General features: G+C 49.5%; 2 protein-coding genes across 2 annotated transcripts in view; one reads left to right on the top strand and one right to left on the bottom strand.

Moving 5' to 3' along the window:
- Nucleotides 1-1,503: 1,503 nt before the first annotated feature.
- On the top strand, nt 1,504-18,454 carry Pcsk9 (proprotein convertase subtilisin/kexin type 9). Its single transcript, XM_051188294.1, has 12 exons — nt 1,504-1,724; nt 5,125-5,316; nt 7,282-7,405; nt 8,404-8,537; nt 8,739-8,880; nt 11,972-12,168; nt 12,958-13,141; nt 14,118-14,291; nt 14,514-14,662; nt 15,201-15,378; nt 16,815-16,996; nt 18,238-18,454. Exons 1-12 carry the CDS (start codon nt 1,521-1,523, stop codon nt 18,448-18,450), a joined length of 2,073 nt encoding a protein of 690 aa, XP_051044251.1. The 5' UTR covers nt 1,504-1,520; the 3' UTR covers nt 18,451-18,454.
- Nucleotides 18,455-20,537: 2,083 nt separating this feature from the next.
- The window catches only part of Usp24 (ubiquitin specific peptidase 24), a 123,602-nt gene continuing 117,567 nt past the window's right edge, over nt 20,538-26,572 (bottom strand). The window contains exons 65-68 of the mRNA XM_051188293.1: nt 25,757-25,832; nt 24,173-24,259; nt 23,728-23,838; nt 20,538-23,147 (exon numbers count right to left, since the gene is read on the bottom strand). Of these exons, the coding sequence (XP_051044250.1) occupies nt 23,085-23,147; nt 23,728-23,838; nt 24,173-24,259; nt 25,757-25,832 (337 nt within the window). The 3' untranslated portion in view covers nt 20,538-23,084. The remainder of the gene's footprint in view (nt 23,148-23,727; nt 23,839-24,172; nt 24,260-25,756; nt 25,833-26,572) is intronic.

Genomic DNA, 26,572 nt, shown 5'->3' with positions numbered 1-26,572 from the left:
TATGGGCTTCTCTCCCTCCTCTTTGGCATGTCTGTTGTCGTCGTCCTTGTTCAGCTCACGTTTAGGCAGCCATGATGGTGAAGTCTCCTTTGGGTGCAGCTTCTGACATTCTTAGGAGAAACAGTCACACTGGTGACCAGAGGCTGGGACTAGGGGATGGATCCGAATAGGGGGTGGATAATTAATGAATGGAGACTGTCCTGGACAGACATGGAGATGCTCTGTGTACAGCTTCATCATCCACCGGTGGGCCTGAAGGGTGAGAAGTCTGGCCTCCCAGAGGGAGCAGGAGGAAGGCTAGCTGGGGTACTTGGTGCAAGTAGCCATGGTGAGGGAGGATGCTGGCCAAAGTCTGGCTCAGTGAAGCAAGGCAGAGGGTCTCCAGCCACCTCTGAGTAAATGCGAATGGGCTCATTTTCCTGCAACGATGGGCTATTTGGCGGGGGGATAAAGAAACAGAACAAAGGGATGACACCAACTTGGCCTCACCTGCCTTCCTTTGACCCACTCCAGTGGACTCTGGTGTGAGGCAAAGTCAAAGCTGGGAAGGACAGCTGCTCAGACTCCAGGACGGGGACTCACTGCTGAGAAGCTGCAGACTGCGATCCCGGAGCCGCCTGGAATCCTGCTTGAGAGCAGAGCCTGGCATTGTGTCCCCTTTGCATCCCCTGTGCAGCCTGAAGCTTATTCCATTGAGTTCTTCGCTACAGTGTGTAAAAAACAAAAATCAAAACAAACAAAACAAACCAAAACCCCAAAACAGATACTGACTAATCTTGGGATCCTGCAGCTTGTGCTCACAGTGGAACTGGGCATCTTTGAGGCTTTAAATGGGGAGTCGTTGTGGCAGCGTCCCCGGAGAGAAGTGTAGCTGAACCCAAAGAAAGCAGTTTCTCCAGGTAGGCTATAGGAAGAGGGGTGGAGGCCAGGGAGGGGACCCAGGCTGTATGGAAGACACAGTTTAGACAGGTGGAGAGAAGTCAGTGGGCAGCGAGGAGTCTGTATCCGACATGGATCAAAGCCATGGGTCAAAGGGAGGAGGAGGGCCCAGGAGAAGTTAGTTATTATTGTTGGGGGGAGGGAGAAGTAAGGGGGTGGCTGGCAGACCCCGGAAACACTGAAGAGATGGGTTCAGCATGGCTCTGACTTGGCACCGGGGCTGAAGATTGGGGTGGAGGGGAGCTGAATGTGGTGGCCGGCTTGCAGTCCAATTAGATTTGGGGTTTTGTCTTCTCCTTGCACGTCATTTGACGCTGTCTGGAGAGGGTGAGGCCGAAACCCAATCCTTTAGTACCCTGGGTCCGTTAATGTTTAATCAGAGAGGATCTTCCGATGGGGCTTGGGGTGGCGTGATCTCCCGGCCCCCAGGCGTCCAGCACCCACACCCTAGGCTTTCATTCCCACGTGGACACACGGACTGCAGCGTGAGACTGGAGGGCTGAGCCTGTGCTTGGTGCCTCAGGGACTTCACAGCCCGCAGCCCCTGAGCCCCTAACCACCGCTTCAAATTCCTCTCCTCGATGGGTACCAGCTGCTCTGCAAGGCTGTGGTGGCTTCTGTCGCCACTGCTGCTGCTGCTGCTGTTACTGTGCCACATGGGCGCCGGTGCCCAGGATGAGGACACCGAATACGAAGAGCTGATGCTAGCCCTCCCATCCCAGGAGGATGGCCTGGCCGACGAGGCCCTGCATGTGGCCACTGCCACCTTCCACCGTTGCTCCAAGGTGCGGGCGAGGGATGCCAGGGAATGGTGTCGGTTCCGGGTTGGGGGGGGCGTTCTGCGAGGGTCTTCTCTGCTCACCCAGTCCTCTGGTGGTCTCAAAGTGCAGCCCCGGGATATAGGCAGCAAGACCCAGCATGCAGATGCACCTGTGGCAGAGTGGTGGGGTGGACTAGGGTAGACCATGTGCTAAAAGCTTAGTTTTTAAGGGGAGGGAGTTACTAGTGCAGTCATGAAGAGAGGTTGTTCTCCTAGGTAAGGTTCTCCTAGGTAAGGGACCAAGGGGAGGCTGAGAACGGAAATAGCACATCTTTCTCAACCGAGTGCCAATAGTCACCCCGGGTGTCCGTTGGGGCTCTGTGAGCCAGAGCTGAATGATTTGGGGCACCAGTGGGTGAGTGAGTGGGTGGGGTCAGCTTCCTTGGGATATCTGTCCCTGGCTCTGGGCCACAGGAAGCTTCTGCCTGGGGTGACGCCATTTTCTCCAAGTTAATCTTTCCAGGGAAGAATGAAAATAATTTTGGGAAAGGAATTTTAATCTAATCTTTGATGCACCCCTGGCCTCCAGGAAAACTCTCATTCCATTGCAGAGGAGCCTCCTGATTGTGTAGCTTTTCATTAGGCAGAGGGTATTCTAGGTGGGGCTTTGAAGTATAATTAGGAGCTCCAAATGAGTGAAGGTGGCACTTAGGATATTCTTCTAGAGAGGAAGTGACGTAGATGAAGAACTGGGGGAGGCAGGGGAGGAATAAGGCTCATATGTCTATAGCCCCTACACTGTCTTCTGAGATATGGGATGTTCTGAACCCAAAAGACCCTTTATGGTTTACCAGATGGTAAACCGTACCTGATCTAACTCAAGGTTGTCCATAATCGTCAACTCATTCCATCAGTGTGAATGTGGCTATGCAGACATTTGTTGCGCTGACCCCAGAGCTTACTCCTCATTGCCTACTGCTGCCTTTGTAAAATCCAAGTGAGGTCTGAATCTCCAAATCCAGTTGACCTGGAGGACTGGGCTTCTCTGGCAGGAGTCAGAGGCGCATGTGCAGTGATGTAGGAGGTGACACACAGATGGGTTAAAGTAGGGGTCAAGGGGGGAGCATCCAGATTGGACTTCAGCCATTAGGTGGTGAGGTTTTTGAGCAGGGGCCCCTGTTCCCACAGCCTCATCCTCGACTCCTCTCTGTCTGGAGGTGTTACCTTGCTCCCTTCACTTCACCTCTTCTGCCCCCATTTGCCAAGCACCCAGCTCGGTGCTGAGCATACTCATCTCTTTCAAGCATCCCTGCAGGTGTATCCTGGGTGTGTTTTGGACCCTGTAACACAAGAGCTGTCTGGGGCAGAGGTAGGATAGAAAACATTGGAGGTGGGATTAAGGTCTGAAGCCTTTGGCTTTTCTCCCTGGGCTCCTGGTGGAGAGGAGTCAGAGGTGCTTGGTAGGAAAGAAGTTACTTTGGATGAGTCATTGAACACGGAGGCGTGGCTAGGAAGGCCTTGGGCACAAGTGGTCTTTAGGGAGAGTCAGCTTAGTGTCCAGGCCTTGGTGGAGTCCCTAAAGAGCTGGGTGTGGTATGGAGGCTGCCACATGCGGCCCATGCCTTCCCTCCCTGCCGACTGCCAAGCTTGAAAAAGTGCACACCTCAGTAACACAAATAGTTGCTTAGCTGGGGGACTGGTGTTTCACAATTTGATCCCTTCTCTTTACAGTTTGTCTACTTTGTCTCCTTGGCTTCACTTCTGATCTGCAGGCAGGACTGGGATGTAACATGCACATCCTTGACTTTTCCACACTATCCTGTTGTGTGAACTCTGTTCCTATAGAACATTGTTTATTCCCCTGGGAGGAATACCTCCACCCAGCAAAGGAAGCCCTGGAAATATGCTCCTTAGCAGTAGAGGGTAAGCATTCAAGGGCGTTATGTAAACACCTTTTCAGGCATAGGACTCTTTAGGTTTTGATTCACTGTCCAATCATCAAAATGCATTTGTCTCCCAAACCCTATCCTTTGTCCTAACCCCATATGCTACCTATTCGGTGGTGATCACCATGGAAGGGTTAGCATTTCAATTTTATGCTGCTTGATTAACAGTCTTTTTATGCCACCAAGTCCTGAATTGAAGGGAGTTAGCAGGTTTCAAACAAGTCCTGGCCAACATGTCCCAGTCATGGGGTACAAGGTGCTTCAGCAATCCCTCTCAACAGTTTCAGAGTATATGGAGATGTAGCTTCAGATGAGGACATGGCAAGTTCAAAACCCCCAAGTGTGCTGTAGGGATGGGAATAGGCTCATACTTTGCACATATCCCCACTGAGGAAGAACACCAACTCTTCCCTCAAAGGGCTGGAAATACACCAGGACTACAAAGGCAAGGTTAGGTCTGCCTGAGGATCCTTCCTTTTGAGCTTACTGGCTCTCCCAGGATAATGCAAATGCACCATCTTATAGGGAAGCAGGGGATGGGCTAGCAGAGAACATTTTGTTTTCTGAATCAGAAGAATCGGAAGAGTGGCAGTGAGGAGAGCTGAAGCTTCAGGCAAGGCTCATCTATAAAGCTTCCCCTTTCTGTTGGAAGGGGCTGTCTGGTGGTTTCTCCTGTGCTGGTAGGACAGGAATAGCTTGCAAAGACTGAATTACTTAGATTAAAAGGGGTCGGACATTTAAAGGGCTCACCTCTCCCTGCCCATGAGCTCACTTAAAATAACACGAAACATCTTTCTACTGCTTTATGTGCAATATACCCTGTGGTGGCAGCCAGTAACAGTATGTGTCCATATATTCTGAGAGGTCATAGAAATCGGTTTTGTTTTGTTTTGTTTTTTGCATGCCCCCTCCACCTTGTGCTTTATTGTGTACAAGAAGCACATGTGGTCATCTCCTTTGTTTTTGGTTTGCCTCACGACTACCCTGGTGTTTTGGAGTGGGTTACCAGAACCGTATACCTCTCATTAGATTCCCTAGGTTTTGGTGCCATGTGTTTCAATCTGCCAATGATTGCTTAGTGCAACTCAAGGTTCAACAGAACCAGGGACCTCAAGGCTCTACAAGAGCCTTTTACCAGTCTTCTGTGGAGTGTTTATTTGGATAGTTCAAAGCGGAGACAGAGAAACCATGGAAAATACACATATTAATTATTATTCTCAACAGATGTGCTCCGGAGACAGAAGGTCTCATGGCTAAATGCACTAAGCTACATTGCTAAGGAGGGGAGAGGAAAGATCTTTCCTGAGGCGTTCCTTGGGCAGGTAGAGACATTCCTCCCAGGGAACTGAATGAAAGTCTGTAGGAACACAGTTCACACAAGACAATGTGGGAAAGTCTGTTACATGCATGCTACACTGGGCCACTGAGGGTCTACTGGAACCCTCATGTCCTCTGCTTCTCTTCCTCCCTGGGGACCAGGAGGCCTGGAGGTTGCCAGGCACCTACATAGTGGTGCTGATAGAGGGGACCCAGCGGCTGCAGATTGAACATACCATCCATCGCCTGCAGACCCAGGCTGCCCGCCGAGGCTATGTCATCAAGGTTCTGCATATCTTCTATGACTTCATCCCTGGCTTCTTGGTGAAGATGAGCAGTGACCTATTGGGCCTGGTGAGCTACCCTCTTGTGTGTGGGACTTCCCAGGAGGGACAGGCTTCCCTTTCCATGTCTAGTGTGCCCACTACTGAGAGTCAGGATCAGTGAGTACCTATGAACTGGCAGTTACTGGTTCCCTGAGTAGCTGCCTTGTAACCTTGTAACCTTGGCTGTGTCCCAGTGCTATGCCTTATCAGGGGTTCAGAGAGGAGGCTTACAGCCTGCAGACAGGGATTGCTAACAATTCTGATCTGAGGGCGGCAAGGAAATAAACAGGCTCACGCATGCATTCCTCTCATGGCTCAAAAATGTTCTCCCCAGAAGTTCTCTCTAAAAAGCTCTCTGTAAGATTTCTCTCTAACAGTTCTCTTCTCGAAAGCTATTTCTCTAAAAGCTCTCTTAAAGTTCTCCTAAGATCTAAAAGTTCCTTCCAAAAATTCTCTCAAGGTTCCTTCTAAAAAGTTTCCAAAAGTTCTTTCTCCTAAAAGTTCTCTCGATCCCACAAGGTGTCTAATTTTTATCTCCACAGGTACATTTAACAACTCTCTGACAATAGGGCATGCGTATCCCTCAGAGTCAGGAGGGTGGGTAGGGTTTTGAGAAAAGCAGGTGCCTCCTGTCTCTTCCCTGGATGTGACTTACAATAAAACAACCTGGAAACTTAAGTCTCAGGGAGGATGTGACTTGCAACACATGCTGTTAAGTCATTAAAGGGGACTTCTCAGGGCTATATCAAAGGGAAAAGCCAAGGCTATTCAGTGTGAGATCGGGGGCTGCAGCTCTTACTGCTGATGCCCCCATAAGAAGGAATTCCTTTCTCTGGGGCCTATTTGAGAATATAAAACACCCAGTATATATTCTACGTACAGCCAAATTCATAGTAACAAATATTCTGGATTTGATACCTAGGATATTAATGGCTGCTTCTGTAATAAATGATAAAGGCTCATAGCAATGTCTACATTCATCGGAGGACAGAAAGGAACACAAGATAGTTTGCAGCAGAGCTTGGCCCCTATTCCATGGCATGCCTGCCAGTGTCCTCGTCTATTTTTTTTTTTTTATTGCCTATGAGAACTATGGGGATAAGACCTGAGGCATTGGCATATGTATATCCCAGTGCCCCACTAGTTTGTTTTACTTAGAGCATGTGTCTCTATCTCCCAGGACTATCTTTAAATCAGATGTGGTAATGGTCGCCACCATTCAAAGACTAACGGAGAATGTGGAATACTTTTTGTATAGGGGTAGGTTGAGATAGTGTTGTGCTCTATAGTTCGAGCTGGCCTCAAACTCATGATTTCCCCAACTCTGCTTCTGGAATGCTTGTATTACAGACAAGTGCCAACATCCCCAGCTGAATGTAGAGTGTTTAAGCAGATGTTAAGTGACGAAACTGACAGGGGGTATGTTAGGGAGCCCTGGGGATACCGAGGCACCAGGGTATCTTGGGCCTCCAGGAGGGGAGGATGAAGAGAGGATGCTGAAGCATGGAGGAACAGCACGTTACCTGAGTTTACAGCTACTGTGAGCCTGGTTAAGGAGCAGGGTGGGTGCAGGCCCCCTCGCTATCAAACTGATGTGGATGCCTCCTGTTAGCTGAACCTGGGAATCTGGTACTGTGGTCAGTGTGAAGGATGGAGGCAGGCACACAATGGCTAGCACTGCTGTCCTGCTTTGAGAGTGAAGTTTGGGCACTAAGATTCCTGGCTCCCAGGTGAGATGAGGAGCCCATAATTCTTCTGACAAGTCACATGTGTTCAGCTATGGAACTTACAGAGCACTGTATTCCCTAACCAGAGAGGAGGAGGACACTGGCCCCTGGTCTATCTTCTGGGCCCCAGAATGGAGATTTTGGGATAATGTGGGCAGGTGCTCATTGGAGATGTGGATGACAGTTGACTCAGGTGGGGCTGTTATGGGCTGCTGTTCGCTGAGGGGCTTTTGAAACTAAGTGCTATGGCTCTCTGGCTTCTGTAGGCCCTGCAGTTGCCCAATGTGGAGTACATTGAGGAAGACTCCTTGGTCTTCGCGCAGAGCATCCCCTGGAACCTGGATCGGATTATCCCAGCAGGGTACCAGGCCAAAGAATACAGCTCCTCCAGTGAGGTTCCCAGTAAGCCTCCAGTCTCTTCTTGCTTTGCTCTGACCCCGTCCCCCACTTGCTAGTGCTCCAGAGTCTGCACTGACCCCATCTGTCCTCTCTGCAGTGCTCCATGCAGAATGCAACAGTCTTCCCCTAAATGGCCTTCCCTCCTCCCTCCAGCTTTTCATCCTTGTTGGTCTCATCCCTCCAATCTGGATAGGCCCCTCATGCTTCTTCACCTCTCTCAGAAAAGAGGCTAAACCTGATTGACCCTACTATCTGTGGGACACCCAGCCCTGTAGACTGGGGCAGACCCCTCAGTAGGACAGACAGAGCCCACTTCAACTGCTCCCATCTACATAGCTAGTCTCCCAACTCACTGTGTCCCCCACCTCCAGCATCATCAGCTGCTGGAGGTTCCCTTCATCTGTCACTGGGTCTCCTCTGCCTAGCATGTCTTGTTTTTAGACCTGGAGGAAGGTGACTTGGGTCTGGTAGCACTGTGAGTGATACCCGCTTTAGCAAAGGATCAGGTTCTGTGGGGTCTGAAGCGTCTGTCCCCTGTGGAGTTTTTAAGTATGCAAGGCAGGTTAATCTATGGCTTAAATAAGGGTATGGATTAGGGGAGATCCGTGAAGTCTGATGGCTGGGAGTGTCTGAACTTCTTAGGCTGCATCCAACCAGCCAGAGTGCCCCTGGGGGTAGCCACAGAGCTCTCCTTTGAAGCACCTTGCCCTACTCCTTTACCAGGGACTGAGGTTGGCCTAAGGTTTGCTAGGGAGGTACTCTAAGACTTAACTGTATCCCCAGCTCAGGATGAGAATCTTTTTAAAGATTCATTCATTTTTGTTTTATGCATATGAGTGCTTTGTCTGAATGTTTGTATACGCGCCGTGTGCACGCAGTATCCGCAGAGGCCAGAAGAGGGCACTGGGTGTTCTGGAACAGCTCAGGACACGAGCAGTGACTTAACCCCATGACTCTTCTCTCCTTCCCACCAATGCTGCCATGGGAAGATGGAAGTGGCCAGGTAGAGGTGTATCTCTTAGATACCAGCATCCAGAGTGACCATCGGGAAATTGAGGGCAGGGTCACCATCACGGACTTTAACAGTGTGCCTGAAGAGGATGGGACACGCTTCCACAGGCAGGTGAGTGTCTCAGGCTCTCACTTCGTCTCAGAGGTGGGCAGAGGTGCTGACCCCCATCCTCTCCCCTCCCCCGGTCATCATGTCAGCACTGCCCGACTTTCCCTGCCTTCTGTGGGTGGGATGTCAGTCTGTCCAGGCATCTGCTAATATATCATGAGGTGAGTAGAGTTGTCTCACACGATCCCTGTGTTGACTGAGCAGGCAAGCAAGTGTGACAGCCATGGTACCCATCTGGCAGGCGTGGTCAGCGGCCGGGATGCTGGTGTGGCCAAGGGCACCAGCCTGCACAGCCTGCGAGTGCTCAACTGTCAAGGGAAGGGCACAGTCAGCGGCACCCTCAGAGGTGAGTAGCACTGTGGGTGCTACCCTCTGTGTGAAGGTAGCCAAAGCTGAGCGGGAACCAAGGTCTCCTAGTCAGGTGGTCTCTGCTACAGTTTAGGGTGACAGAGTTGGCATGGTGCCAGAGATCAAGGTTGCAGGGGTGAAACTGAGGCTTGGGAGGTGGCAGGGCTCCTTCCAGGTGGGTGAGTGCTCTTCCACATCTCTCCACTGTTTCCCTACAGAGCCTTTACAGTGCTACTTTTTATCATGCTGCATTAGGCTTGCAAAGCCCTGAAGGGGTGGAAGCCATCTTTCCCCGTCTGCGTGCATGCTTACCCCCCAAAGCTGGGCACTTACTTGGTGGAGGAACTGTAACAGATCTTTCCAGACTTCTTCAGGTTACCCCATCAGTCCACTCTAGCGAGTACCCAGCGTGCTAGGTATTGTAGGTAGCAGAGAGGGAGGGAGGGAACACTGGCTTATTGTATCTCATTGTGCTGGGCGTGTGATGCAAGGATTGGCTTACAAGCCTGAAGCTGGCATGAGATGGTTGTTCAACTGCCAGGAATCACAGCCAGAGAAGGTGACTTGGCCAGGGCCCATAGCTGAAGACTACCAGCCTCTGGGGAAGGAGCAGTTAATTAATGGTTTCATCATCAACCAGTCAGATGCTGGCCCTAAGCTAGTCCAGGCAGCATAAGGGAATCAGTTTGGCCTATGAGCCCTGTCTGGGACTTCAGTTGTAATTTATTTATTTAATTTTATGAGTGTAACTGTTTTGCCTACATGTATGTATGTGTACCAGGTACATACATGCCTGGTGCCCACAGAGGTCCAAAGAGGGGGTCAAATCCTCTGGAACTGGAGCACAGTTGGTTGTGAGCTAGCATGTTGATGCTGGGAACTGAACCTGGGTCCTCTTCAAGAGCGTCATGTGTTCTTGATCACTGAGCCATCTTCCCAGCCCCACGCCTGGGACTTCAGAGCACAGCCATTGACACACATTTAAATCAATAGCCTCTGTTCCACCAGTGACCTCTTGTGCCTAGTCCACCCCCGTATTGACTGACTCCAGTCCAGCTTGCCACCCCGAAGGCCACTGTGTGGAAAGAGACTGCCCATTCCCTGGAAGTCCTTACCAGGCAGGCTATGGCCTCTGGAGGGCTTCTTGTGAAAGAATGCTGCCCCTTTCCAGGCCCCCACCAGTGTATAGAAAGCTCCTAGTGCATTACAGGGCAGACTGGGCTCAGCATGAGGGGGCTGTTGCTTCCACACTGGCCACAGGGTGAAACTGAGCAGGTAAGGTGACAGGTCAAAGCACAGGTCTACACAAGCCAGGACCTGATAGCCAGCTGTAATCATGAATGCTACCTACATCCTATATCTACTTCACTGCCTAGTACTTCCTCCTGGTGTGAGGGGGGGGCTCACCAGACAACCCTTATGAATACGGTCCTGGACTCCAGTTCCCAGCTCAGCCACAGCCCCCCAGGGACAGCTAGAGCCTGAACGGGAACTATGCTGTTAGGACAGGATGACTAGGGTTAGACTCGGGTCTCCAGGTTATGGGCTGGCAAGGATGGAGCTAACTCTAGGGTGGGCCTGTGGCAGACTTGATCGTTCACGCTCAAAGGGGGAGCAGAGTTTTGTCGATGTCATTACATCTGTGGTGAAGAAGCTGTGGGAGCGTTGTGGCATCTTTAACTCCTGAAACAATACAAACAGCATTTGTCTGTTTTATAGAGGATGGATTGGCAGCTTGTGAGTGGGTGCCAGAGTGGTCTCTGGAGGTTTGTGAAGCCTGAAGGATGCCAAGGAGGCTCTCTCATTTATGGAGGACTAGGAATTTTCTGGAAAGGCATAAAACAAAGTTTGGTGAGGATCCTGTAAGTTAGCATATTCAGGTTCCCTGAGAAGCTGGTGTGAAGAAGTTAAAGGTGAAGAAAATGTTTCCCTTTGTAAAGCTAGTGTTTGTTGTTTATTTTTTTAACTCATTATTTGTTTGGCAAATTCATACATGTGTGTATTTTGGTCGTTTTACCCTAGTATCTATCTCTTTCTTCCTCTGATGAGCCAGCCCCCTCTTCTTTCCAACAAATTTCCCTTCTATTTTCATGCCTTTTGGTTTTGAGTTTGTTTTGTGACCTACTGAGTTTCATTACTGTTGCTGGCACTAGTGTGGGGTATTTCCCCCCAACTCAGTTCTAGCACTAGTCAGGCTTCTCTAGAGTAACCCAACTTACAGAATGAATCTCTCTTTGTACACATAGAGGATCTGTAAGAATGACTTACAGGTTCAGCTATCCAATGATGGCTGGCTATGAATGGAAAGTCAAAGAATCCAGCAGTTGCTCAGTCCACAGGGCTAATGTCTCAGCCGGTCTTTACTATATGCCAGAATCCCAAAGTAGACTTCTTTGAGAATGCCAGTGAAGGAATGGACTTGCTAGTAAGGTAAAAAAAAAAAAAAAAAAAAAAAAAAACAACAATAACAACAAAAAAATGCTTCCCTTTTCAATGTCCTTATTTAGGCTTCCAGCAGAGGGTTGGCCCAGATCAGAGGTGGTGTTATCCAATTCAAAAGATCTAGATGAAAGGTGTGTCTTACTACCTCATAGATCTGGATTATAAGTAGAATTTCCCACTTCAAATCAAGCAAAAATCGCTCACAAGTATGCCCCACTCCCCATTTTGGGGTTTTAGTTAATTCCAGATGTAGTCAAGTGGACAATCAAGAACAGCCATCACATCCTGCAATCGTGTCTTACCATCTAGTTCTGAGGTACACCCAACTCCTTTAATATGGAGTCTAAACTTATATCAGGGCTGAAATCCTTCAGGGACCCAGTCTTTTTCAGGCCTTCATTAGATTGGTTGAGGCCCAACAGTGTTGTAGAAGTCAGCCACTTTACTCAAAGAAAGTGAGTAAATGATTCAAATGTCAGTCGTATATGAAAATACTTTCAAGGCAGCAATCAGATAGGTTTGATTAAGCATTAGGGCACCAAACTATGACAAAGTGATCCATCACCCCGTGCCTCTGAGGGAAGGAACTGGAAGAGGAAAGCATACCTCTCCAGAAGTGGACCTGGGCTATTTTTTTTTCCCTCCAGGCCTGGAGTTTATTTGGAAAAGCCAGCTAATCCAGCCTTCAGGGCCGCTTGTGGTGCTGCTGCCCCTGGCGGGCGGGAATAGCCGGATCCTCAACACTGCCTGCCAGCAGCTGGCAGGGACTGGGGTAGTGCTGGTTGCTGCAGCTGGTAACTTCCGGGACGATGCCTGCCTCTACTCCCCAGCTTCTGCTCCAGAGGTGGGTGCCGGTGCTGTTCCCCCAGAACAAGGGAAGATGGCAGATGGACCCTTCGCTGGCTGAGCTGCCTGGGCTGAAAGTGGTTAGAGCTCCCAAGTGGGACCCTGGTGGGACTCGTGCCTTCTCCACCCCCAACTCACTGTCCTAGCCAATCCCTTGACCTCCCTCCCCACTGTCCAGCTCTCCATCCATAACTGACCCTAGTGAGAGTGGGGGTTACTGTAAGCCCCAAAGACCTTATGTAGTGACCACGGGATTGTCCACCATGACTGGGGCAGGTGCCTCCTGGGAGGAGCTGACAGTCCAGTGGGTCCATCCTCATCTGGGGGACACCTGCAGGCCATCTGCTATGCAGTGGACTATGAATGCTAGGAGTGCAAAAGTGGGAGGCTCCTGCCCCAGTTCAAGGCTGCCCTCCCAGCCTGCCCTCCCGGACCATCAGGGCTTACCCAGCTGCTGAGTTTAACATTGGCCCGGGCCAGCATGTCTCCTCCATCTTGGCTGTTTGAGGCTTCTACGCAGTACCATGCCTGCTCAATAGAGGAGCCGTTCCTGCTCAGCCTCAGCACTAGAACATGGGCTCCACAGGGGGCCAGGAATGGGGTCTGGCACACGGTGGGGAGCCCTGGCCAAGGCTAAATGCTAGTGTTCCCCCTGAGGAGCTGCATTTCTCATAACAGATGGCATTTCCGAGGGACGCAAGTTGGAGTTGGCTAGTCCAGAGGCAAGCTCTTGCTACCCCATCGTGGCCCTGATCTCTCTTTGCTACCCGTCTCTTCACCTCGCCAGGTTATCACAGTTGGGGCCACCAATGTCCATGACCAGCCAGTCGCCCTGGGGACCTTGGGGACCAACTTTGGACGCTGTGTGGACCTCTTTGCCCCGGGGAAGGACATCATTGGTGCCTCCAGTGACTGCAGCACATGCTTCGTGTCGCAGAGTGGGACGTCACAGGCTGCTGCTCATGTGGCCGGTAAGTCACCACTCCACCATCCTGTGACCATGGCCCTTTGGCAAACAGCAGAGTCTGTACCCTGACCCTCTGGGTCAGCTCCTGTGCCCGAGGGCAAATGTGCGGGTGATCTGATGATTCTTGTGATGAGTAGCTTTCTGTCAGTGTGGTACAGGGTCTGAAGAGGAGGAGGTCTTTATTCTGACTCGTGGCTTCAGAAGGTTCAGCCCTTGGTCACTCGGCACCTTTATTTTAGGGCATGCCATGGTGGGAGTGTGTGGCAGAGAAAAACCGCTCCCCTCGTGTGGCTGGAAAGCAGAGAGGAAGGGCACACACCCAATGGCCTGTTTCTATTAGGACCCACCTTCTAAAGGTTCTGTCTCCCCCAGTGACAAAGCCTTCAACATACAGGTTTCTTTTGGGGAAGTTTAAGAATCAAATTATCACACACAGGACAGAAGAACACTGGGTATACCAGGGAAGGGGGCACAAACAAACAGAACAGAAAGCAGTCCGGACTCTTAGAAGGAACCCCATGGAGGCATCTGTACAGCCTGGGGGTCAGGGAAGCCTCGCTGGAGGAGGGACGTTTGATGTGGGGTTTGGTGGATGGCCTCACCTAGCAGACACCTGCAATTGCCGAGGCCTGTAGGCAGGAGAGGATGCCTTCTTACCTGATTTTCACCAAGTGCTTACATTTCTAGATGAACAGGTTTTGTATGTGTGTGCATGCATGAAATGTCTGTGCATGAAATGTGTGTGTGTGTGTGTGCATGAAATGTATGTGTTTTCATGAAGTGTGTGTTCATAAAGTGTGTGTGTGCATGAAATGTGTGTGTGTGTGCATGAAATGTGTGTGTGAAATGTGTGTGTGTGTGTGTGTGTGTGTGTAATGTGTGTGCCTGCCTGCATGTGTTTGTCCCTTCATGTGAACCCAGGCAGTTCTATAGTTGGGAAGAGGGCCAGGCTACCACCTTCTATGATTCTGCACCCACAGGCATTGTAGCCAGGATGCTGACTCTGGAGCCGGAGCTCACCTTGGCTGAGCTGCGACAGAGGCTGATCCACTTCTCTACCAAAGATGTCATCAACATGGCCTGGTTCCCTGAGGACCAGCGGGTGCTGACCCCCAACCTGGTGGCCACACTGCCCCCGAGCACTCATGGGACAGGTGAGCAGGGTGGCAGGGAGGTCACACTGTCTCCTTCCCATCCTCACTAGAGGGTTTCCTTTTCTTAGCTACAGTTTAAGGGCGGAGGCTTTGAAAAGGCTTGATGACATTTCATGAAGCATTTCCATGGGAAAACAGTGAGCTTGAAGGCCTTTCTTTCCTGCCATCAACTGAGGCTTTCCCTAACATCCCAAGACCCTACTCATCTAGAACTTGTTACAGGTGGGCAGCTGCTCTGCAGGACAGTGTGGTCGGCACACTCAGGGCCCACACAGACAGCTACTGCTACAGCCCATTGCACCCCAGGAGAAGAGCTGCTGAGTTGTTCCAGCTTCTCCAGGAGTGGGAGGCGACGGGGTGATCGGATTGAGGTGCCCTGGCCCTGTGTGTGTGTGTGTCTGTCTGTCTGTCTCCCACCAGTCTTGGGCCTCAGCAGCTGCAGCTGGTTGGACCCTGAGTCTTTCTTCTAGTTCCCATTTTCAGGCTGAAAGGTGTGGCCAGAGAGCCACATCCAGGATGGGCAGTGCCCACTAGGCATCCAGTCAGCCTTGCCGTGGAACCGTTTCACTGTGTTGGGGTTAGGGTGTGGGCCATGCAGATGCTGTGTGACACTGAATTTGGTTTAAGGATAGCACCTGACCAGGTGGGCCAGGTCCTAGGGACAGTTCCTGTGATGATTCCCAGGCTGGGGCTGGAGCTGGTATGCCAATGTCTCCATCTGGAGATTTGATGACGGAGCTGCCTGGAGATGGAACAGTCTGTCTTGGGCCTGGACAAGCTCGTTGTCTCTAGAGCAGTAGAGAGAGATAAAGATGATGCTGAGGGCCCCAAGGGTCCCAGCTAGGTGCCTGCGTACCTTTGTCCCAGCCCTGTGCTCTTTCTCACTGGTTTTCTTTCTGTGGCCCTCAGGCCGTAGGGGGCCAGTGCGTCTGCAAGGCCCTCAATGCCTTTGGGGGCGAGGGTGTCTACGCTGTTGCTAGGTGCTGCCTGCTTCCTCATGCCAACTGTAGCATCCACACCACTCCTGCAGCCAGAGCCAGCCTGGAGACCCATGTCCACTGCCACCAGAAGGACCATGTCCTCACAGGTAGGAGTTCAGTCCAAGCTGAGAAAGATGCCCTGTTTGTTAAGTGCTGGAGCCTGGTCCTCTAGAATGTGGGACCCAGGGCCCATTTTAAGCTGGCCTCCATGTAGTGTGATGATCTTTCTTCTTAGCTTCCTCCTGCAAGAGAGGGAATGGAGGCTCTGCCTCCTCAGGAGTGATAATGGCAGAGTAAGGTGGGTGGCTCTGAGGCCTGTCTCCAAGGGGGAAACCCAGTTTGCATTCTGGTACTCAGCAGCACAATCAAGTTCTTTATCAGCCCTGTGCTTGGCTTCCTCATCATGAAGGGCAAGGGTGTGTGCCAAGCATGTAGCCCAGGGCTGGGATAAGGTACCTTAGCTATGCCTGTCATCTCACTGCCCTGCCTCTGGGCTAGGGAACATTGCTGGTCACTATCAGAAACATTCCAAGGCAAGTAGCAGAAACCACAGGTGAAGACCTTGAGTGCCTTTAGGGGATGGTGGCTCTCAGGGCAGGAGGCAGAGCAGTCCTGTATGGACGGAGGACGTTAGAGAAAGCATGAAGGGGCGGGAAGTCACTGGGAATGGCTCCCTCAGGGATAGATTCCAGTGAACTATAGGCTGGGGAGCCACTGAAGGTTCCAGACTGAAGGGTAGGGTGGGCAGTGCTCTGGCAAAGAATGGACCTGCAGAAGGCAGATGAGCCTAGTGGGTGGCAGCAGACTGGACTAGGCAAGGTTCCCTAGCCCTGTTGGTTGCACATTTATACTGGGCTCTCTCTTGGATTTGGGAGTGTCAACAGCTAAGCCCCATGTTTGGAGCAGCCTTCTCTATCTGCAGCCTAGCAGAACTCCACTCACCAGCTAATGGAGCTGCCCCTCCAGGTAGAGTGGCTCTACCGAGGTCCTGTAGCTAGGATACAGAACTCTTAGTCCCTAACACGGTAATATGCAGTCTTTGCTGTGCATAGGTTATGTATATGCTGGCACTTCACACATCCTGCCTCGACCCCTCTTCACAGACATCATTTCTGTGCCATGTTACGAAAGGGAAACTGAGGCTTGGTATAGCTGAGTGACCACCATTCATGGTTTTGTAGCTGGTGGTGTCCCTTCCTCCTGAGACTAGAGGGAGTCCTTAGGTGTCCCTGGCAGACCTGGGCTCACACCTTAATTTTTGGTGGAAGGAGGGGAAGGTTCTCAGAGGCTCTGAGTAGCACCTCAGGCTGTGGATTCCTGTCCTATCCCCAGGCCCCTTCTCTAGAGGGGAAGACCACATTTTTGTTAGGAAAGTAGGGATCTAAGAGGTTGAATGGCTCTGCCAAGACCACTCAGATGGCCAGTGGCGGCTGTGAAAATCCAGCATCTATTCTAATCTGAGCTGAAGCAGCAACCAGTCGGGGCCAGGATGACAGGAGGTCCACAAAATTCCAGTGTCTGAGCTGGATGGCATCTGTTCTAGGCCGCAGCTTTCATTGGGAGGCTGAAGACATCGGTACCCAACGGTGGGCTGTGCTGAGGTCCAGACATCAGCCTGGCCAGTGCACTGGCCACCGGGAGGCCAGCATCTACGCTTCCTGCTGCCATGCCCCAGGCCTGGAGTGCAAAATCAAGGAGCATGGGATCTCAGGTCCTGCAGAGCAGGTGAAAGGGGTTGAGGTGGCTGAACACTGGGTCTTGTGGGGTGGTACCCCATGACATCATTTGTCAGGGTAGGGGGTGGATGAGCCAGGCAGTTTTACTGTTGTGTGTACCCCATGTGTGTTTTGCGTGACAGGCAGGGCTGGTTTTGCTTGTCCAGAGGAGGCTCGTTGCCCACCCTGCTGCTCTTTGGAAGCATGCATGACCACGGCAAGTGGGAACACTTACAGTGCCTGAGTGCTTTCTGATTTTGTCATTATTGAGGCTGCTGGGAGGCAGTTGGGAGGCAGCTGGGGCAGGGGCTCTGCAGGGTTTGGACACCGCACAGTGCAGATGTGACAGAGGGCCAGCTGAGTAAGTGAAGGTTGAGGGAGGGAAGGAGCAGCCCTGGGACCCGAGGCCTGACAGCTGGCCTTTTGGAGCCTGAGGCAGGCGTGCCCCTCCTCTGGGGAGAGGGGCAGAGTGAGGCTGGAAGCTGTGCTCTGAAGGGGAATCTCGCTAACATTTTATCAGTGAGCACAAGTACCCAGACAGGCTGGCTCCCCACTCCAGGTCCTAGGGAAATAAACTGGGCTGGGGCTCCTCCTTAGCCCACTGGGAGTGTCCATCGGGGGAAGACAGTAAACAAAGCTACAGGGTACCAAGAGGTTAAGATGAAGGAAAATAGGACAGGAAGAGTGGTGGTTGGGCCTTCTCCAGGGGCAATGCTTCTGGCAGAGGAAACAGCTAAGGGCACGAGGGGGGCCAGCAATGCCTTGAGTGACAAGATCATCTGGGCCAGTAGGGCAGGGTGCTTGCGACTCAGAAGTATGCAGGAAGGATAGGTTTAGGCTTTAGGGATTGCTGAGCGATGTAGTCATGTAAGGTTAAGTGTGCTCTGACCTGGGGTTGGCCAGGCACATAGCTGCTCAGCTGTGGAGAGGTGGCAGGGAACATGCAAGGCTCCAGGCCTAGGAGGTGAGGGCCTAGGTTGGGGTGGGGGATGGGGAAGGTGCTGCAGAGCTGGAGATGGGCGTGGGTGAGGAAGGATGGGTTTGAGGTTTCTTTTGAGCCTCTCAACAGCTGAAGTTGCTATTAGATGGGACGGAAAGCTCTGAGGATGTGAAGGAGGCCTAGCTAGATGTCTGTCCCGGAAGGAGAGTGGTGGTTACTGCGGGGTGCGGCCCTGCCTGGGTCTGAGAGTCAGTAGAGATTGGACAGCTCACAAGTCCCAGACACAGTTTTTTTCCTCTGGACTGTGGCAGGTCACCGTGGCCTGTGAGGCAGGCTGGACCTTGACAGGATGCAATGTCCTCCCCGGGGCATTCATTACTCTGGGGGCCTACGCTGTGGACAACATGTGTGTGGCGAGAAGCCGAATCACCGACACAGCAGGCAGGACCAGTAAGGAAGCCACAGTAGCTGCTGCCGTCTGCTGCCGGAGCGGGCCTTCAGCAAAGACCTGGACTCACCAGTGACAGGCTCAGGATAGTGCCTATGGCTGGGTTCAGATATACCTGCCTGGCTCTCCTGTAGCTGGCCACACACCGTGGAGAGACTCTGCCTGGGAGAATTTGATACCTGGATACCCCTTCCTGGTGTATGTGTAGGGAGCCCCTCCCTCACGGTGGGGGCCTCTGCCAACAAAGAGGTTATAAGGTGGTCGCCTCTGGCCAGCTGCTCCATTGTACATCTCCTGTGGGCACTTGCTACAAGGGTAGCATTCAGTCCTCAGGCCTCCAGGGTTCATTTGTCCTGTGGGAAGGGGATAAGGGAGACCATTGGAGGCTCAGAGACCAAGTGCCAGACGGGGTAATGGAGTGTGCTGTGAGAGCTGCTGGGATCCCTCACAGCCTGCTCACACTGGAGACACTATTTTGGGCTCCCTGATTACATTCAGCTCAGTTCTGCACACCTCTAGGGGTGGATCCAGCGGTGAGGCCATGCCGGCCTCTTTCAGATGTCCTTATCTGTTGCACCCCAGGCTTTGTTTGGCCTTGCTCAGGGTAACTGGCTGTGAGCTCCCAGCTGACTTTGCACTTGAGAGCCTCATGGTGCTGACCCCACCTCACCCCTCTACTATCCTGCACAGTGAAGACTGGCAGCTTCACTTTATGAAGGAGACAGGACCAGAGGTGAGTGCCCGGTGATGTGACACAGCCAGTGGTACCAGGACATAAACCCAGAGTGGCTGGCCCTGAAGCCATGCCTCTTGGCAGTACCAGGCCGGGCACCCTACTTCTGAAACAAAGGAGACAGAGGACAGTCTACGTCTCAGCAGCTTGTTCCTGGACCACTCCGTAGGGCCCTCCCCATGGTTACCTTAGCCCCACTCATATGGACTGTGTGGAGAACGGAGGAGTGACAGAGCTGACTGCATTAGGGCCACACAGGCTGACAAGAACACCTCTATCCTTTTGGCTTCTGCTGTCTTATAGTAAGCTTTCCCAAATTGTATTGCTTTTGTAATGATATTTATTCTGGGTTTTGTAGCGTTTTTACTATGTAGTGAGTTTTTAGAATAAAAGCAGCTGCGACTGCCTGCACCTGACTGAGAAGCACAACTATCTGCTGGGTGGCGGGGCACACAGGCCTGTGATGGGAGCGCTCTCCTTGTGCCCATTCTAGGAACACGGTGTCTTCCTGTAGCCTACTGACTCCTCAGAGTCCTGGTACTTCAGGAAACCTCATTCCCCTCTGCACACCAGATTCTTTGTGGCTCATGGCTACCAGCACACCCAGCTACCAACAACTGTCATCCATCTCTACCCAGTGGCAGGTGCAGTGTTTATGGACTCATTCGCTCATGAGTCTGTGGGTGTTTCTGCAAGCAGACCATGGTCGCTCCTGATTTGGAATGAAGCATGCTCTTAGGTCTCTTTCCAGTGTGCAATGTGCAAATATCTCCCTCGTGCAGTGTGGGACGTCTTGGTGGCACTGTCTTAAGTTAAAGTCTACCTCTACATACTTCTTATGACAAACAGATCTGCCAAAAACCTCCTAATTGCTTTCTGAACATTAGTGTCTTGTGTGGAAAACACTTTAGCTGACAGATGCCAATGGCTCAAATGTCAGAATGGTGTTTGGCACCAGAGCCACTGCACTGGCATTTTGTGCTTTCAGCCCAGTAGAGACTTCTGCCTGTCCCCTACACGGCAAAGGACCATATGCTGCTTGGTTAGACAGCCACACGTGGACAGCTGGCTCCTGCAGACAGTTGTCAGGTAGACCCCCCAAAAATTGGAAGGAGGACTTATCCTGCAGGGAGAGATGTGAACAATGTAGGCCACCAGAATGACTGACCAGAGCAAGAGACTTAGCTTATACCCCTGAAAGCTGAGGCTACTGAGCCTGAGATTGTTCTCCCTGTGCAAGCTGTGCACAGAGACCCTAGAACCAAAGACCAGAGAAGGCAGGGAGGACACAGCCCCTGACTGCAGTGTGGCCCTCACCTGCTGTCAGTGCAGTGCACTAGGAAGGAAGCCCGTGCACCTACGCAGCTCCCGTGTCCCTCCCACAGCCCCAGTCTGACATTCAGAGAAAAATGTCTGGGAGACCCCAACTCTACATTTTTGAAAAATTTATTTCCTACTCTTAGAAGCTAAGAACTCCGCCACACATGAATCAAATTTAGAATCCAGAGTCTTGCCTAGTTAATCTACTTCCTTTTGAAATTTTATAAACAAGATTTTGTACACAAGAGGTAGCAGAGGAAAATTCCAGTCTGCTTGTTCCAAGCTCAAAAGATGCTGCACACACCTTGGTGTTTGCAGGGAGGGTGGGGCAAGCCAGGTGAGTCTGGTGGCTCAAGCTCTGGGTTTTACAGCTACTAGCTGTTGGCAACCATTAGAGTCCACCTGGGGAGCTACAGGCAAGCTGCCTGTGGTAGGCTCATCTGTCTGTCCCAGGATGCCTTAGGAGCAGGATAGCAGTCCTGAGGTCAGCCTGGACTGCAAGAGCTTCTTGAGAACACACAGCGTTGAGTCAATTGTGCAATTCCTGCTTGATTGCAGACCACTGTAAAAGATTATAAAAACATCTTCATCCAAAAATTGGCAGTAAAAATGACAACTCTTCCAAGGTAAGCCTGCCGTAATTGTCACTTTGTGGTACTACGTTTAAAAAAGTCCTCAGTAGGTTAGTGGACTGCAGCTGTTGGAAATCAAGTGGTTACTGGTAACATGGAAAAGATGCTCAATGCAGCAACAAGGGAAGAAGATGGACCAAAGTGAACAGTGCTGGCGATCCTGATGCAGCTGTATGTGAGGACAGCAGGCGCAGGGTGGAAGGAAGGCGTTGTTTCCATAGGAAATAAGGGGACTGACTAGAAGTGGCAATTTCACTCCTGAATTCGGGCTCCTGAGTGCAGTTGCTGGCAATGACATCCACTATGTGTCATTGCCAGCATTTCAATGCATGTCCCACACAATCTTTCTGCAAGCATGGGTGTGAAGAGATGGTGAGTCGGGAAGTGAAACAATGGGACATGGGTGCTCAGGTATTCAAAATCAATTTCAGACCCTCACTTTCAAAAACTGTAAGAACACCAGAACCAGACCAGATCTGCCATTTGCCTCTGTTTCCCGGAAGACACAGCTCTGCTCTTCCATGCTTGTCCTTTCACCTTTGTGAGTCTGACCAAAGTTGGCAGTGGCCTGTGGTAAGCTACAGAGCCTACAACTGAAGCCAGCTACACAGACCATCTACAGCTCAACAGTGAAATGAAGGGTTCCGGAAACACATCAGGGAATGCCACCTGCCTGCCACGTGTACCCACAATGCAAAAGCAACCAAAAAGGCACTTAGGGGCTGGCTGTGCCTCTCTGACTTGGCAAATCTAGCTGACAGTGGCAGCCTGGCACTTGCAGGCTATGTGCATGGCAAGTGGAAAACAAGGCAGAACATGTAACTGAAGCGAAACAAGGCCGAAACTGAGCAATCCAAATTACAAAATGAAAAGAACGCAGGAGATGGCTGTGTAACCCCAGTCTGAAATGGGTGACTGATGCCATGTTGTCAAATACAACTAAATGGATGGTGTCTAATTATTTTTTAGTTATTTCAGAGAAAGTAAGTTTTAAATCTTGCCTTTTCAGTATCAGTCATGTCAAGAAGAAACAAAGTCTTGAATTCTTTCTCTGTAGTAAAATTATGATTAATCTCACAAAGCAGCAGCTCCCAGCCTAGGTACTTAACTCAATATACAATCAATACAAGGGTCACAAGAATTATGTTTAAAACAAATGATTGCAGATCACATGAATTAAGACTAGTTTATTCAATATGTCTCCGAGCATTAAAAAGATAATTTTATGAAGTCAAACTCAATAAAATTATAAAGTGCTTTTAATTTAGCTGTTTTAAAATTTTATTTTGGAAATATTCCATCACTTTTCAGTGACTAATGTCAGAGAATGCACCCTATACTTCTAGAGTACATAGCTTTTTGTTTTGTTTTAAATTTATTATTGCTCTTTTCAATCTCGAATCAGAAAATACCTTAAAGAGCTTAATAATGCCACAATTTCTGATACTAGTAACATGTCATCAAGATCTAAGATTATGCTGAGGGCTCTTAACCAGACAAAACCAGAAATTCTGTACAAAGAGGGAGACATATTAAATACAAAGGTCTGTGTAAACTGGATTCAATTACTATTTTACAATGAAAGGAATTTTATCACATATCTTTACATTATTCTAAATTGGATATTCCTATTCAATGTTGCTGCAGAGTAAAAATTTTCCCTCACATACCTAAAAATATAAAAACAAAAGGACTCCCCCCCACCCCATGTCACAGAGAAAGTCATAGCTTTATCCCTTCATCCTCACTCTCCTATGTTCATGTATCAGAAGTTTGCCACCAGCTGTATTTCCTAAAATGACATGTCAGTGCACATGTACACCTTGGATGGCCGGTCCACACGCCAGGATTATCCCACTGCCAAGCAGCTCCCGGCCTTGTAGTGGCTAGGGAAGGCTTCCTTTCAGAACACATGATCCTCCATCACACTCCTGGCTTGGGCTTGACTCCAGGCTCTTGTAAGGGTTTCAAGGATGAGATTCTGGTTTCTAAAAGGTGCTGAGCATCCCATCTGGACACACTGCTCTAAGGATCAACATCATCAAGGTCACTTCTTAAATCACCAATCATCATGGGAGATTCTGAACCCTGTACAAAGAGAGAGAGTTAAAATTCCTACAATTAAAGTTAGGCAAGAGTTTCCCACGCTGACTTCCTACATCCTCATTGAACAACTTAGTTCTATTTATTATAAGGTAATAAAACACAATGCTAACTATCACTTCTGGCAACTCTTGATTATGTAAAACATTTGCATTTGTATGGTTTTACTCAGTCCTAAAGGAACCATGGGACTGGCCTCAGGCTACACTTTCTTCTCTACACCCACACAGGCATACTCACATTAGGACTGATTGAGCAATGGGAAAAAGCAGAGAGAGAGGGATTGGGCATCAGTGACACTTTACTTTATGCCAGGCACTACCCGTGCTAGGTCATTCCTGAGTCTACAATCAGGTCCTGAAATCAAATGGATAGCATCTGGGTTATATGTTTAATAATTACTTTGGAAGACCTATCCCATGCCTGAGGACTGATCTAGCTTGAACTAGGGCTGAGCTGGCCTATCTTTATCGCCCCTCTCTTAAACAGGGTCTCTTCTTTCTTGACCTTTGGGATGCTTAAGAGCAAATGTTGCCCTTTCGGTCAAGACAGGTTCCAGAGATACCTGTTGCAAGTGCCTCTCTCCATTCTCGTTGGCAGGACTGCTCTCTGACCCGTTGCTGCTTCCCGATTGCTCTTTTTCATTCAACAAAGCTGTGGCATATGCTAATGTGTCCTGTAGAGATTCAAACACAAGAAGACAAATTAGGGGGCTGGTCTTAAGTAGCAACCACACTTCAGTTACATCTGGCAGGACTTTCCCCACAGCTGCCAAAGCATCCCACAACCCCTTGTCCCGTGGGAACCCCTGACCCACATGAAGCAACAATTTTCTCAGGCAAACAACCTGTTCACATTGGGTCTGAGGACACTAGCTCACCGTCTTTCATACAAAAACCTAAAGGCTGCTTCTGTGTCTCATTTCCTCCCCTCCCCTCTCTTCTCTGAGCTCTGCTTTTTAAGAACCTGTCATAAGGGTTTCAAAGCACGGCAGAGCAGACAGCCCTCACCTGAGCTGAGATGGTTCGCTGAAAGGTTTTTCCAGTTGAGGTTTCGTTAGAGACATTGCTCTGTGGAGTCCAATAATGCTCTGACATCTGGGATAAAAGGCCAAGCAGAGGTGACATGTAAGCCCCAACAAGCACACAGTTCCTACCCTGCACACCAGAGTCCAGCAGCCAGAGGTGCAAGCCTACCTAGACTTCTACCACCTCAATTATCATGGAGGACCATTCCCTAATTTTCATCTTTTTCTTCTTCTTCTTTTTTTTTTTTTTTTTTTTTTTTTTGAGACAGGGTGTTTCTGTATAGCTTTGGAGCCTGTCCTGGAACTCTCTCTGTAGATCAGGCTGGCCTCTAATCACAGAGATCTACCTGCCTCTGCCTCCCATGTGCCACCAACAACTGGCCCAAGATACTGCATCAGAGTACTAGCCTGCAACTTTTTTTTTTAAATCTCTGGAGTTAAGACATATGTTAAGCAGTATCCCCTTTATGCATGGTTGTGTTTCCCATACTTTGTTAACTTGTGAACAACCACGGTCCAAATATATTAAAAAGTTCCAGAAATAAATCATTTTTAAGTTTTAAACTGTGTGTCAGTGTGAGAATTGTGATGAAACCCTGCATTGTCCCACTCTGCCCCGCTCCAGATATAAACCATTTGCCCAGCGATGTATCTACCCTCTCTCTATACGCTACTGACTTAAGGATCTCTCCACTGGTAACACATCAGAATTACAACAGTCATGTGGCTTATGCCAGTCACCTCTTCACACATACATCCCACTCTGTCCCATCACCACAAGAAGACAAGTACAGTACAAGATCCTTTTACTACAGTACACTGTTGTTATCATCTTTCAAGTATATTCTGTCCCCATTTTATCATCATTATTATTGCTAATCTCTTACTGTGCCTAATACCCAACTAAATTTTATCATAGGTGTATATATCTAAAAGAAATAAGCATGTGTAGCTATCATCCACTAGGGGACATGTCTTAAATCATAACCCCTTGGAGTTGGAAAGATGGCTCAATAGTTAAGAGCACCTGCTGCTCTTGCAAAGGACTTGAGTTTGGATCCTAGCACCTCCAAGTCTAGAAAATGTGATGACCTTTTCTGGTCTCTGTGGGCACTCACAAGCATGTACACGCACACACTATCTTAAGAAAGAAACACAGTCCTGTGAGATATGGGGGGAGGGGGTATTACCATATTAAGACAACTTTAATACATGTACACATGAACTGACTAAAGAAATGTTTGAAGGGTTAGACAGATGGCTCAGTGATTAAGAACATGTATTTCACTCACCGAAGACCCAAGTTAGATTTCTAGCAAATAGGTCAAGTAGCTTACAAATGCCTACGACTCTAGCTCCAGGGGATCTCTGGCTTCCATAGGCACTAACACATGCACGAATGCACCATCACCACCACCACCACCAAAATAGTTCTCTAAAATATTTGACATCTAAAAGCAGTTTGAGGTCATTCTACAAGTTAAGTTTAGAAGAATCTTTTTCTGGGTAAGATGTATTGTTTTAGATCCCTATGTTACAGAGCTGGAAGAGCTCAGCATTCTTTTACCTTCTTCTGTAACCACTGCACAGCCCAACTCCAGTGATGGGAATTCTCCTTGAAGTACTCTTTAGCAGCAGGACACCTGGTGATCAAGGAGATTATTACTAGTCAAATACTTTTTCTGAAATATTTTCATTTAGCTTCGGTTGACCTTCAAACAGGAATGCTACTTTTACTAACCCTAAATTTTCTCTTTATGTTTAGATAGGTAAGACCAGTATCAGCTTGAACTTCAAAAGTCAGCAAAGGCAAATACAGTGCCTCATCTCACTATCTCTAACTCTTATCAATAGTTAGCTAAAATTTAAAACTGGAAAATTAAAACAAACCCAACTATTAATAAAATTGTATATTTAACAAGTAATCTTTTTATATAATCAAATTATCTTTAATTTTGTGTTAGAAGAAGGGAAAATGAGATTCTGGGGAAATAATCTTAAAGCATCCTTGGGAAGCACCTCTCTCCCTTTCCATTTTACTTTGCCTAGTCAAATAACTGTCCCTCATATTTGAAGACAGCACTGAAGATGACGTTGCCACTGGTGTGTGTAGACAGGACATGTGAGGACACTAACAGGCAACTGGGCAGCTGCTGGTAGGGGATTGCCATTGGTCCTAGCACTACTTGGAAGTACCCATCTTGACACAATGCCCACACCAAGTCTAATCAAGAGACCCAGTTGTGGTAGGATGACACCTGTGCCCAGAGTATTATGTCCTCTAGAAAAAAAAAAAAAAACATTATTTCAAATAAACTCTAATTGTCTGTTTAGGAAGTTCAAGCATGACAAATTAAGTCCAAGAAACTTTTCATTCTTATTG

The sequence above is a fragment of the Phodopus roborovskii genome, unplaced genomic scaffold (assembly GCF_943737965.1).
Source record: "Phodopus roborovskii unplaced genomic scaffold, PHOROB, whole genome shotgun sequence".
Classification (NCBI taxonomy): Eukaryota; Metazoa; Chordata; class Mammalia; order Rodentia; family Cricetidae; genus Phodopus; species Phodopus roborovskii.
The sequence above is the reverse complement of the archived record's forward strand: the minus strand, read 5'-3'. Positions and strand labels throughout refer to the sequence as shown.